General features: G+C 42.4%; 1 protein-coding gene across 12 annotated transcripts in view; it reads right to left on the bottom strand.

Moving 5' to 3' along the window:
* The window catches only part of gria4 (glutamate ionotropic receptor AMPA type subunit 4), a 328,810-nt gene that overhangs the window by 60,883 nt on the left and 254,064 nt on the right, over positions 1-13,863 (bottom strand). For all 12 annotated transcript variants that reach the window (XR_010004061.1, XR_010004060.1, XR_010004063.1 and 9 more), the window contains exons 6-8: positions 13,121-13,279; positions 9,633-9,800; positions 7,172-7,276 (exon numbers count right to left, since the gene is read on the bottom strand). Coding sequence is in view for 8 of the 12 variants with exons in the window: in XM_008108041.2 (XP_008106248.1) it covers positions 7,172-7,276; positions 9,633-9,800; positions 13,121-13,279 (432 nt within the window). In the remaining 4 variants the exon portion in view is untranslated. The remainder of the gene's footprint in view (positions 1-7,171; positions 7,277-9,632; positions 9,801-13,120; positions 13,280-13,863) is intronic.

Genomic DNA, 13,863 nt, shown 5'->3' with positions numbered 1-13,863 from the left:
GGCAAACATCCTCCAGGTGGAGAGGCTCCGACTCTGGCTGAACCGGCGGAAATCCCATGTTTTCCTCTTCGTCTGCCACAATAGTACTAGGAACAGGACTACAAGGCCCATGAGTCATCACACTATCCCCGCCCTCAAGGCCCCCTCAAACATGGCCCCTCTCCTCGAGTCGCGGGGCCGCGGCTTGGCAGGGTAGGCCTGATGGAAGCGACGGACTAAGTCGGGAGCATGAACTGTGGAAGCGTCTTCCCAAGAGCGTTCTTCGGGGCCAAAACCCACCCAGTCAATGAGATATTGAAGGCGGCGGCGATGAAAGTGAGAATCCAAAATGTCCTGAACCTCGAATTCCTCCTCCCCGTCCACCAAAACAGGGGCAGGGGCCGGCCGGCTCGCATCAGGGCGTACACCATCCGCCGGAAGGAGCAGGGAACGATGGAACACTGGATGAATGCGCATGGAGCGCGGAAGTTGGAGTTTGAAAGTCACGGGGTTAAGTTGCACCACCACTGGATAGGGACCAATGAAACGGGCATCTAACTTCCGGCAGGGACGGTGGGAGGGCAAAAAGCGAGTGGACAACAGAACCCGATCTCCTACCTTGATCTCGGGGCCCAGCTGGCGACGGCTGTCAGCGTGGCGTTTATAGTCCTCCTTGGCTTGATCCAGTTGTTGGTGCAAGAGTTGTTGCACCACTGTGAGTTCTTGCAGCCAGTCCTCCGCTGCAGGGACTTCTGAAGTTTCAATGACAGAAGGAAAGAAACGTGGATGGAAGCCGTAGTTTGCAAAGAACGGGGTTTCTTTAGTTGAAGCCTGGACACCATTGTTGTAAACAAATTCCGATAGAGGTAATAGGGAAGCCCAATTGTCCTGTTGGTAGTTTACATAACAGCGAAGGTATTGTTCCAAAGTGGCATTGGTGCGCTCAGTTTGCCCATCCGTTTGGGGATGGTGAGCTGAAGATAAACGAGAGTCTATGCCCAATAGTTTCTGTAGTGCTTTCCAGAAACGAGAGGTGAATTGAGATCCACGCTCAGTGACTAAACTCTTGGGCAATCCATGTAGTCGGAAAACATGTTGAAGGAATAAATCTGCAGTCTCTTTGGCCGTGGGGAGACCATTGCAGGGAATGAAATGGGCCAACTTGGTAAAAAGGTCCACCACCACTAGGATCGTGGTGAATCCAAGGGAGGGTGGTAAGTCAGTGATAAAATCCGCGGAAATTATCTCCCATGGGCGAGAAGGAGTGGGAAGGGGATGCAGTAGCCCTGACGGCTTCTCCCTTCGTGTCTTGGAACGCTGACATACAGGACAGGTATTGACATATTTCTCCACATCCTTGCGGATCTTGGGCCACCAGAAATCTCGTAGGATCAAGTGCATGGTTTTAAAAAGTCCAAAATGCCCTGCTGACTTGCTGTCATGACACAGATGAAGTGCTTTTTCTCTGCCGGGACCTGGAGGGATGTAAACATGATTCCTGTAGCATAGTAGCCCATCCTTAAGTGAGAAAGGGAAACGTAGTCCTTGGCGAATCTGTTCTTGAGCCCAGGCATCTGCCTGTTGACTGGCTCTAATTTCTTGAGCGCAAAGGGATTCTGGGTTAGAGGGAGTTGGTTCAATTGAAGTGGATTTGGTGTTTCCCACTGTGAGCGTGGCAAAGTTTTCGGGTTGCAGCAATCGAGATTCTGAGGTCTCTCTGCGTCCTGCAACATACTCAGGTTTCCGTGATAGAGCATCTGCCTGCTTGGTCTGAGCCGGAGTTACATAATGGATCTGGAAGTCAAAACGTTCAAAGAATAAAGCCCAGCGCTGCTGCCTTTGATTTAACTTTCGTGCGGTCCTTAGGTGTTCTAAATTTCGATGATCAGTATGAACTTCAATGGGAAATTTGGCCCCTTCTAACCAATGTCTCCAATTTTCAAAAGCTGCCTTTATGGCCAAAAGTTCTTTCTCCCAAATAGTGTAATTTCTCTCGGGGGCTGTTAGTTGACGGGAGTAATAGGCACAAGGATGAAGATGTTCTCCCACTGGCTGCATGAGTACAGCCCCAATTGCCACATCAGAGGCGTCAGCCTGCACAACAAAAGGGGTTTTAGGATCAGGGTGCTGTAGAATTGGCTGGGTCGTGAATAATTGCTTTAGCTGGTGGAACCCTTTCTCTGCTTGCTCCGTCCAGCGGAAAGGCTGTTTCCCACGGATGCAGCTGGTGATTGGGTCAGACCAGCGAGCGAAGTCTGGGATGAATTTGCGGTAGTAGTTTGCAAACCCCAAGAAGCGCTGCACTTCCTTCTTGTTGGTTGGCGCCCGCCATTCCAATACTGCTGAAACCTTTGCCGGGTCCATGGAGAGCCCTAGTGGCGAGACGCGGTATCCCAGGAAGTCTACCTCTTGCAGATCAAAAGCGCATTTTTCTAACTTGGCATATAGTCCATGATCCCGCAATCGTTGTAGCACCATTCTGACGTGTTGCTCGTGTTCTGATTGTGATCTAGAAAACACCAAAAAATCGTCCAAGTATATGATCAAGAACCGATCTATATAATCCTGGAAGATATCGTTGACAAAATGCTGGAATGTTGCGGGAGCTCCGGATAAACCGTAATTCATGACTAGGGACTAAAATAATCCGAATTTGGTCTGGAAGGCGGTTTTCCATTCGTCCCCTTCTCTGATGCGAACTAGATTGTAAGCCCCCCCGGAGATCCAGCTTGGTGTAAACCTTGGCCCCTCGAAGCCGGTCTAATAGGTCTGAGATCAAAGGCAGGGGGTAGCGATTCCGCTTCGTGATATTGTTCAATGCTCTATAGTCCACAACCAAGCGTAGGTCCCCTGACTTCTTTTTCACAAACATCACTGGGGAAGCAGCTGGGGATTGAGAGGGTCTGATGAACCCCTTGCGGAGGTTTGTCTCTATAAACTCCCTGAGAGCTTCTTGCTCTGGTTCAGTCAGGGAGTAGAGGTGTCCTCGCGGAATCGGGGCCTCCTCCACCAAGTCAATGGCACAGTCGTAGGGTCTATGTGGGGGTAGTTTCTCGGCTTCCTTTTCATTGAAAACATCCCAAAAGTCCGAATATTTCTTGGGCAAGGTGATGATGGGCTCAGCGTCGGTGGCATGACAGACCTTGGCTACTAGGCAATGGTTTTGGCAATATCTTGAGGCAAACTGTAGTTCTCTGTTGGACCAGGAGATGTTTGGGTCGTGGAGCGTCAGCCATGGAACCCCCAAAATCACAGGGAAGTGGGGAACCTCGGTAATGAAGAAGGAAATTTCTTCCATGTGTTCCCTTATCCACATCCTGGTGGGTTCAGTCCATTGGCTTACTGGACCTGTCTTTAGGGGACGGCCATCTATGGCCTGCACCACCTGGGCATTCTTGAAATCATGATATTGTAATCCCAGAGAGTCGGCATACTCTCTATCGATGAAGTTGTTTGTTGCCCCTGAGTCTATCATGGCATGGATCATGACGGGTCCTTTTTCTGCTGACCACAGGGTGACCACCAGGAGAAATAGGACCCCGGTTTGTGGCTCTTGAGTGGGGTTTTTGACCGGGTTGGCGAGCCTCTCTACGCCCGGTTGCTGGCTTCCCCGCCGGCTTTGCCCCAGCCGCCTCAGCCGCCTCCGGCTCCACGGTGGACGCCGCCGCCAGGCGGGCGCCGGGCTTCCTTTTGGCTGGACATTCTCTGGCGAAGTGGCCCCCATTCCCGCAGTACCAACATAAATTCAAACGTTGGCGGCGGGCCTTTTCGGCAACATCCAGTCTGGGGCGCACATTGCCCAACTGCATCGGCTCCTCCTCGCTTCCCATGGGGTTTGGGGCTGGCGGTGGGGATCTCCATACTGGACGTGGCTGAACACTGGCAGAAGCGGGGGGTTTCACTCTGGCTCTTCCACTCTGTCCTCGGAGCCACTGTTTTTTGTTGGCTATCAGGGCTTCGGCTCGTAAACACTGGCTGATGAGTCTCTCAAGAGTCCCTGGAGGATCCACCTTAGAGATCTCTTCCTGCATCTCGAAGTTGAGGCCCTCGCGAAACTGTCCTCTAAGGGCTATATCGTTCCAGCCGGTGCTCTGAGCCAGCACCCGGAACTCGGCTATGTATCGGGACAACAGCCTGTCCCCTTGGAAGAGACGCCGGAGTTTATGGCCGGCCGCCTCCTCGTTGTCTTCGATCCCCCAGGTCTTTCTAAGGTGGTTCAAGAAACTTTGCGCAGAGCTTAGGTGCGTGGAACCCACATCAAACAGCGCCGTCACCCAATTGGCCGCAGGCCCATCTAGGAGACTGTAGATACACGCCACTTTGACATCTTCTTGGGGAAATTCGGCTTGTCGGGCTTCTAAGTACGCCTGGCACTGGCGACGGAAAAATGAACCTTGGAGGCTTCTCCAGAAAACTTGGTTGGTAACGCTAGGGCAGGAAGGCGCACTCCGCGTTCTTTCAAGCCCAGTATTTCTCCCTCCTGCGTTCGGAGAGTATCACGGATTCTATTGAATTCTTCTTGGGAAATGGTGTAACTGGGCGGTTGAGCCTCCGCTCCGGTTCCTGTAGACATTCTGGCCTTGGTTAATTGGTGCTTAAGGTGGCGGAGTCAAACTGTCAGGACCCAGGCTGCAGAGCACCAATAACCTTACACAGAGGCCAGAATCTATCTAATATCTTTATTAAAGAAATATATAAAGTCAATAAAAACAAGTGAAGAATATAGTTCAGTAGCAGACCTTTCAGATGAGGTCAATTATAGTCCATAAATGTATTGTCCAATATAAGATATTAGAGTTCAAAGTTTTAATCCACTTGACCGAAACACACACTTTGCCAAGCAATAGTGTGGGGAAATGACAGAGTCTTTAAAGTCCAATGTAGCTTGACAACAAGGCTGGAAAATAAACATGATTCTTGGCTAGATCAAAGACTTGGAACGAGGCAAACATGAAGCATGAAGCATGAAGCAAGGTCCGTGGCAAAACGCGAAACAAGGCAGGCTTGGAACTTGATCCGGGAAGCAAGGAACTGGGGTTACGAAGTCCACACACGATCTCTCTCCTCAAGCTGATCAATTGACTCCGCAAGGTTCCCCTTGCAGCAAAACCCCTATATAGGGTCTCGTTTTCCCGCCAACAGAACACTTTCCCTAGAGAACGAGAAGCGAAACCCAACTCTGTCCAGATGCATGACTCCTTAGAATTTCCCAAGGGAAGCAGACCTAATCAGCTAGTTGTTTGGCAGCGATTCTCAGGCTCCGGCGATTAGCCTCCTTGACTCCTTTATCTCTATTATAATTGTCCCTCCGGGGAAACGGGGGGGAGTTCTGCCCAAGGCCTGTTTGGCTGAATTCTTGAGGGCAAACATCCTCCAGGTGGAGAGGCTCCGACTCTGGCTGAACCGGCGGAAATCCCATGTTTTCCTCTTCGTCTGCCACAATAGTACTAGGAACAGGACTACAAGGCCCATGAGTCATCACAGGAATATAAATACTATAAATAAATAAATAAATAAATACTTTTTACATATGGCATGTCCTTGGATATACTGTGCCTTTGGAAGTAGCAAATACTGTACATGGTAATGGTCATGGTCGTCATAAATCCATACATTTGGCAGACATCTATAGAGTATATAGCCACCTGAAAATGCCCTGACCAGTTTTCAAAGGAAATGGAAGAATTTTTCATGCTTAACAAAATAATCTTGCCACCATAAGAACTATTCTTGAACTATAGGAGCAAAGACCTAAATGTATTTATTAATCTCAAGTTGAGTAGATGCGTTGAGTCAAAGATTTATTGACACAAAATACTATGAACCCAATTCATGGGCAAATCTTGAGACATCGAGCGTCAAATTTTATGAAAACACAACATGGAAAAGGCAATCAGTAACTATAACTAATGGAAACTAAATTGGTAGAGATGGAAAATATTCAAAAGTGGTATGAAAAAACAGTTTCTCAACTTTTAAGAAAGTCTCATAAGAAGAAGAATACACTGATTAGAATCTTCACAGGTAGTAACTTACTCTGCACAGAAATGTTATTTTCTGCACAGAAAATGCTGCTTTGAAAGAAAAAAATACTACACATAAATTAGATGCCGAGTAAATCACAAACTACAACTAGTTTATGAAAACCATAGTTTGAGGACATCACTGCAGATGGAAGAAAATTACTCAAATTATTTGCTGCATCCTTCAAGAAAAAGTGTTGAATTAGCCAGGGCCCATTGATCTCCACTAGGTGAAAATAACAATTTGCTTCAGATCTATGTTTCTAATCCTTCTAGATATTCACAGTAAAAAGTTTAAACCCATAACAACATCTATCTGTTCAGAACACTATATTGAAAATAAAAATAGTGAAACAGTATTTGTGACTCTGTAGTGTTACTTGCCTCAGTCACGTAACTGTGGAAATAAAATATCAATAAACCTACATAGTGGCAGGTTTTAGTATCTGCTCTTTGATTCCTGGGGGAACTGCTGACTAGTACTTTAGAAAATATTATAGTAAACAGTATAGCAATAATTCCAAGGTAGGATTGTGTTTTGCACACAAAATGTGTCAAGTTCAACAACTGGCATCCATCATTTTTTTACACAAATATCATTTGAGCAGTCAGTCACAAATACCTCATCTGCTCTATCTGAAATCAGACTGTGAAACTAATTGAAAATGAAGATGAAACTTCTTGGTTTTTGTTTCAAAATAAAATTAAAAATATTTCAGAAGTACAATTAAAAGGTCTTAGTTTTACCTTCCTATTTCTTTTCACCAGTAAACCATCATATTAATGACATATCCATTGTGAAAAAAATACACAGATGCATGAGGAATTGGACTGCAGTTCATGAAAGTGCATAGACAAATACATTTAACCAGTCTTAAAAATACCAAAAGATTCATTATTGCTTTGCTACAATAGCTCAACATAGCTATGTCTTTGAATAAAGCAAACAGAAGAGCCCATCTTTATAGATCTTGTCTCATGAGAATGTGAATGTATACATATATCCATGGAATAATGATAAAGCATGTACATTTACTTATTTGCAACATTAGCTAGTGACCTATGGACAAACACTGAATTTGTTGGCTACAATGTATATTAACTAATCTGAGATATACAAAATGAGGTGACAATGTATCAGGACATTGAATTAGAATATTGGAATATACCTTTCGAGGGCCAGTACTCTTCAATTCAAACACATCCATTGAATAGTTAACTCGGCGACCATAGTGATCAAACTGAACATTCCCTGTCAGTCCTTGTATTCGAACCTTAACATTGGAAATAAAATCAAGACATGATTGGTTTATGATAAATGACAGTACTGTAAGTTGATATGCATTAAGTTTTATTCATAGCCAATACTCCCATATTCCACACCGGAGGTTTAGGATAGTCTGTATGGATTTAGCTCTTTTCTCATTGTCAGCCCTTTTCTCATTTTCTGTCTGTTTAGTTGTGTTGAAGGTTATTAACACAACCAAACAAACAACCATTGTGACCTTGGCAGTCAACAGAAACCAACCAAACCAAGCCAAACATGAGGTTCTCATCAAGCTCTCTGTTTTCTTCTACTTTCTTTACATTATTTTTCAAACCAGCCAGCCAGTGATGTGGTTTATGGCTTGAGGAAGTACACTATGAGATGATGTTGTGATGCAGTATAAAAAGAATGGGAAGAAAATGAAACAAGGCTTATGCAGTTTTGTAGTTTTCTTTTTACCAGCAGTCCAGCGTGAGCAAAATATTCAGTTCCACACTTAAAGGGTGAGGATCAAAAAATGTAAGACCTCAACCCCCGCAGGGAAGAACTACACTGCTTCTATGGAATATTTGACATAAACTCTATGTTTAATAGCTTTCCCAAAGAGTTAAATGTTTACCTTTCAAACAATGATCCCTCAGTGTTTGGGATTTCTTTGTTAGCCAAATCACCTTAACTCTCCAATATTTGTTCCCAGACAGAGAGCTTCCTGCAATCAGTTCTTTTCAATGTCTATTTTTGCTTGTGTATATTAATTTGCAATTCCAATTATTTTAAACTCTGCTGAGATATCTTTTCTCCCCCTCTCTACTTCTCCTACCCCAATGGTCCTTCCTAAAGAAGAAAGACTAAACCATCTTGACAGAAATCGGGAACCTTCTAATCTATACATTCATCAGGATACAGAACCATGATGCTAGTGAAAAATACCTCCTTGCTGTTTCTTTTTAAATTAAATAAGAAGGGAGAAGGATATAATGATTTTCTTTTTACACTGGGCCAGAAAAGCTAAATGCACCACCAAAATGACAGAAATGCATTTGGCAAGCAGTGTGTGTGTGTGTGTGTGTGTGGGGGGGGATGATAAACTGGCTTTTAGATAATCATTTACAGTTTCATTTTTTATCAATCTGATGTAAAATTAACAAAGGGTGCGTGCAGAAAGCTCATCTGTTTTCACATTCTTTCAGTCAAAGTTCTGAAAGGGAAATATAAGCTTTGTGTTCAGACATATTATCAGTTTGAAAGGCAATTTCCAAATATTTACACCTCATACATCACACATCTCAGGCTATACTGTCACTCTGTGCTAAAGATTAGGGCCCAAAGTAATTTTTTGACATTAACTAAAGAAGAATAATCATAGTACTAGGGATTTTGAAGGAAAGAATCCTTCCAGATACTATGTACAGCGGCTACTAAGAGTTGATTACACTTTGCTAGGTATATCAACCCAGACTTGGTCTTAACTCCTAGTTAATAGCAAAGCTTATGCAAAACTGCCTGCTTGTGGTGGTTGTTTTCTCCTTTTTATATATTTTAGCATTGATGCTATCGTTGTGGTTAAGTGAAAGAAAAACAACACCTCATTCAGGTAAACATAAAAATAGATATAAAATATATGTATTTCTACAATGCAGTAACTTTTAGATTGGAATAAAGTAGGGACAGTAGAACCATGTTACCTTCTGTGTGGACTACAATAGCACACAGTACAAAAAGTACTCCACACAAGAATCAAAGAAATTACATACAATGCTTTCTATGTTTTCCTTCTTAGTGCTAAGACTCTGGGCATTATCACACCAACTTGTCATGTCACAGCAATAATTTTGGTGAAGTAAATAGAAACATGCTACAATCACACTATAACAACAACAACAACAAAATAGCACCACATCTATGGTGCTGTTTTTGCAATGTATAGTCCCACAATCACTCTTTTGCATTGCCTCACTAACCATAGTCTTCATACTAATGAATGCCTTAGCACATTATGGCAAAAGAAGGAAATAAAAAAGGAAAATGTAATAAAAGCAATCTCATCCTTCTTGGGAATAATGAAGGAGAATCATGCCCACATGCCACATGACTGCTGTAATGTTCGAAATGCAGCAGAAGGGATGCATTGCATCAGAGGCACTATTGGAACAGTAGTGGTATTGGTAGTCATTGACGGATTAATAAAAAAGGCACTCTACTAACAAAAACAGCAAAAGAAGAGACATCATGTTGTGTGATAAGTACCAGCCAAACACACTATTAGCCTGCTGTAATTGTATTTTACCAGCCTTGTGTGATAAAGATAAAGAATTTAGACAGAAATGAGCATGAGTTAGAACTAAGTCTTGAATAAATGACACCTGTTTCAGCGTTCTCTCCATGTCAATCCCTTGACTCCATGGTGCAGCCGGATTTGCGAGGCAATCCCCAGCATTCCCTCTCCGAGAAATATCAATTTTCTGTCTTCGAAGATTACGGAAAGTCTCAGCCATCACAAGCACCCCATCGTAGGTGAGAGCAGAGGTATACTAATCAAATGGGAACAAAGCATAGATCCGCCTTAAAGGTTTTGTTGCATCAGAAAACTGTTTCAGTAGTAAACCTTTGGTTCATATCAGTGAGTTTTCTAAGTGAAGTTTGGGTAACTTTCTCTCTGATCAAGAACAATGGAATCTATGTTTTTTGTCCAATATAGACATTCAACCTTGAAACAGCACTAACTAAACAGAACTCAGTTTATGAAACACTACAAAATCTGGAATACATTTGGCTTATTTCACATTTATGTTTGAGTCTTGCAGATATCTACATGTAAGCCTCCAGCAGAGAAAAGTGGGGGAAAAGAAGCATACTTAAGAGCATGAATAACACAGGTTTTATAAATAAAAATTCACAACATTACTTATATCTGTATCTAGTTCTTTGCCATCTCCATTCTTGTAAATCTTCTGTATATCTTGCAAAAGTGCAATTGCTCAAAATGAGCATTTTCTTACAACTCTTGGGAGGTATGAAAAGCAACTCTTGTCAAAATCAAGAAAATAGCTTTCCATTTATAAAAGGTATGGAAAAGAGCCTCCCATCTGCTTCTGCTGTGACCAGGGGTATAGAAATTGGGATAGGTAGTGGTAGGAAAGTCACTGCTCCCCTAGAAGAATTGGATTTTTCTTCATTTCCTAAAAATCTAGCATTGTGGTAACTTAAAACTTCAATTGAGGATTTACAAATAAAATATAGGCATCTAAATAAAATGGAAGGCAAAATTAATACAGAGTCAACAAATGTAAGAGTTCTCATTGTGAATATCTCATCCTCTGCAAAGCTAGCAATTTGGAAATGAAGGAAAAAACCATTGATAATGAAATCTTAAGGAGGGGAGGCATTGCCCTCATTTTACATTTCCTTTGGCTACACTCCTGTCTATCAGAATTGTTACTTTCAAATCCCTGCCATCATAAGGGTAGGGAAGCAAAGAAGAAGAGTATGCTGGTTGTACATCTGAGAGATACAAGATTGACCAGCGGTAGCAGGAGGCAGGGTGCTGCTGCTTGAATCCTGATCTCATCAAAGAAACCCCATTTGAGGGATCCACTCTTTTTGATCCTCCAAACTTCTTAAGGTTAAGGGAAAGGTTTTCCCCTGACATTAAGTCCAGTGATGTCCGACTCTGGAGGTTGTTGCTCATCTCCATTTCTAAGCTGAAGAGACAGCGTTGTCCATAAACACCTCCAAGGTCATGTGGCTGGCATGACTGCATGGAGCGCTGTTACCTTCCCGCCAGAGTGGTACCTATTAATCTACTCACATTTACATGTTTTTGAACTGCTAGGTTGGCAGAAGCTGGAGCTAACAGTGGGAACTCACCTCGCTCCCCAGATTCGAACCGCCAACCTTTTAGTCAGCAAGTTCAGCAGCTCAGCGGGGGCTCTTAGGGTATATCTATACTGATCCTTATCCTAGGGCTAATCTAAAATTTCAAATTCTGGATTGGCCCAAGGATAGTTTTGACTGCCAGTCTCCTGGCCACTGAGGAAATGGGAATGAATCCTGACCATCCAGCAATGCTCAACCTAGTTCAGCACTACTGAATGGCCACCTCATTCTCATTGTAGTGGTGGCTAGCAGGGCATGATGTGGCTAGTGCACATTGCTCGTTGCCTGGAGTGATGTCAGCCAAGGTGCCAGAGCAACATGGGAGGGGTGAGGAGGGAGGAGAGAGATGAGATTTATCCTCTTTTCCCCCCTCCTTTCGATCACTCCAGCACTCTGGCCGACTTCACTCCAAGTGAGGTGCAATGAACAGTAGGTCTGTCATACCCACCGGATGCCACTACAATGAGAACAGGAGGGGGATATTGAGTGCCATCTCATGTTCCTGGGGTGCCCAAACCTGGGAAATATGGGATGGCTATTTGCAGCCAGTTCCATCTCAGAACCAACCCAGCTTCTTATCCAGGCCTAAAGTTGCAGAATTTGGGGCAACCCACAATTTTTGTTAATGCGGTTCAAAGCCACATTAACCAAATCAGCTCTGTGCATTGTGCAGCTCTTATGGAGCTAACTTGCCCCACACTTTGGGAAAATGGGTCAGTGTAGATGTGTCCTTAACCTCAGCTTAAGGAAATTTGTTGGCATGCCTAATGGGGGCTAAACACATATGCACTCCACTCAAAGACACAATTCAAACATCCAAACTGGTATTCTGGAAATGTGTTCCACAGTTAATATTTCTCCACCCACCGTGCAACCGAATTCATATTTATGCCTTGTTTAATCTGCAAGTTGTGTTTTTGATTTATTTTAATAAATGTTTTGCTAGTCATGGGGTTCTATGACTGTTTCTGTTTTGCTTATCATACAATTAAAGAACTCTTAATTAATTGTTCAAGCTTTAATTAGCTAATCAATTAAATTTTCAAAAAATATGCATATACATAAAAGTAATAGTTCTGAGAAGAAAGAGCACAAATTTTATATTTTAATTCTTTGCACAGATGTTACAGCTGGCAATATTTCAGCAAATGGTAGGAACCCACTCCTAAGTGACATGAAAAGGAGAATGTTTCTCCAGAGATAATGTTACTCGTACAGAGTTCTGAACCAGTACGATTTTCTTCATAGTACTTCATGAAATATGTTTGCTTCATTAACTGAGCAACTAACTGGTAAAATCCTAGCTTTGGCATATACTGAGTTGTCCAAAGTTTGAAGTTATCATCATGTTGGTTTTGTTATGCACACTGGCCTAAATCCAATTTTAACCCCAGTTAGTGTTGACCCACTGAATTGATTGAACTTACACAAACATTTACTTAACAAGTCCTATTTATTCTATGGGTCTACTCCAGTTGACACTTGTAATTTGATTTAAGCCATTCGCTCTAGTTTTATTTATAGCATTCCTTAACTCCTCTTTTTTTTTCTAGAATATAGCAGAGCAGAGTATGAGTCAGATTAAAACTTTTCAGCCAAATGAATGAATTCAATAAAAATGTCTAATAACAGTAAGAAATTTTCCTTCCTCTCAAATTTTAGTAAGGTAGTATTGTTCCATCAGATCCTATTGGTTTTTGAAATTATTTTGGCCTGTTATTTAAAGGATTCCTTCCCATTTTGTTGCGATTTTATTCAAGTTGATATAATCTTAAAGTCTGGTGGGTAGAAAAATAATAAATATACTTAAAGAAATAAGAAGAAACTGAACACAATAACTTTAAAAACAAATGAAACAATTCAGATGATTAGAGGTTGATATTATTTTTAAGGAAAAGATCTTTATAATACACAGTAAATACTTACAGCAAGTGTTTATGTGAACCTGTATAAATAATACTTTTAGGATATGTACCTTAGGAGGAGATTCCGATCCTGGGTATTCTCTTTGATCCAGTTTCTTCCACCGTTGCATGAGTTTAGCAACCATTGGTGTATCAAAATCCACTAGCTGAAATCCAGTGACATTAGCTCCTCCATGCATAAACCGGTCCAAAGAAATATCCTTGAAACCCTGCAAAAATCAATTGATTCAAAATTTTGACTTTTAATACTCTTGAAAGTTTTTCATAAATTTTAAGGGGTCAGACATGAGGCTAAATGCAATGTTTGATGAGTAGAACAAGTACAAAACATGTGCACAACACAAGTTTTTCTCTTCCTTCTGCATTCTTCAAAATTCTTCAAAAAAGGTCCTACAATCTCTATGGGTATTACCAAAAGGAGAGAGAATTTAATATGGCATCAGGTTCAGGCCATCGTGGATACAATGCACAATACTCAGAAAATATTGCTATCAGGCCATTGCTATCAGGATAACAGGCCAATGTAGATGTTCCCCTTGTCTCCCAGAGTCCTAGCCCAACATGCAAAGCAATACACTATGGTGGCTCTTTTCCTAAGTTGCTACATTCCATTTTCTTTAAATCCTACTTGAACTAATGTAACTCATTCTATGTGGGGCTGTTCTTGAAAACTGTTGGGAAACTTCCTTGGGTCCAAATACTGTAACAAGAATGTTGGTGGGGGATATTTACACAAAGCACAAAATCCCCTTGTGAAAACAGTTTCACTGGCTACTGGTTCATTTATGGGCAC

This window comes from Anolis carolinensis, chromosome 3, assembly GCF_035594765.1.
Source record: "Anolis carolinensis isolate JA03-04 chromosome 3, rAnoCar3.1.pri, whole genome shotgun sequence".
NCBI classification, from domain to species: Eukaryota; Metazoa; Chordata; class Lepidosauria; order Squamata; family Dactyloidae; genus Anolis; species Anolis carolinensis.
Note: the sequence above shows the minus strand (reverse complement) of the source record. Positions and strands in the feature narration are given on the sequence as shown.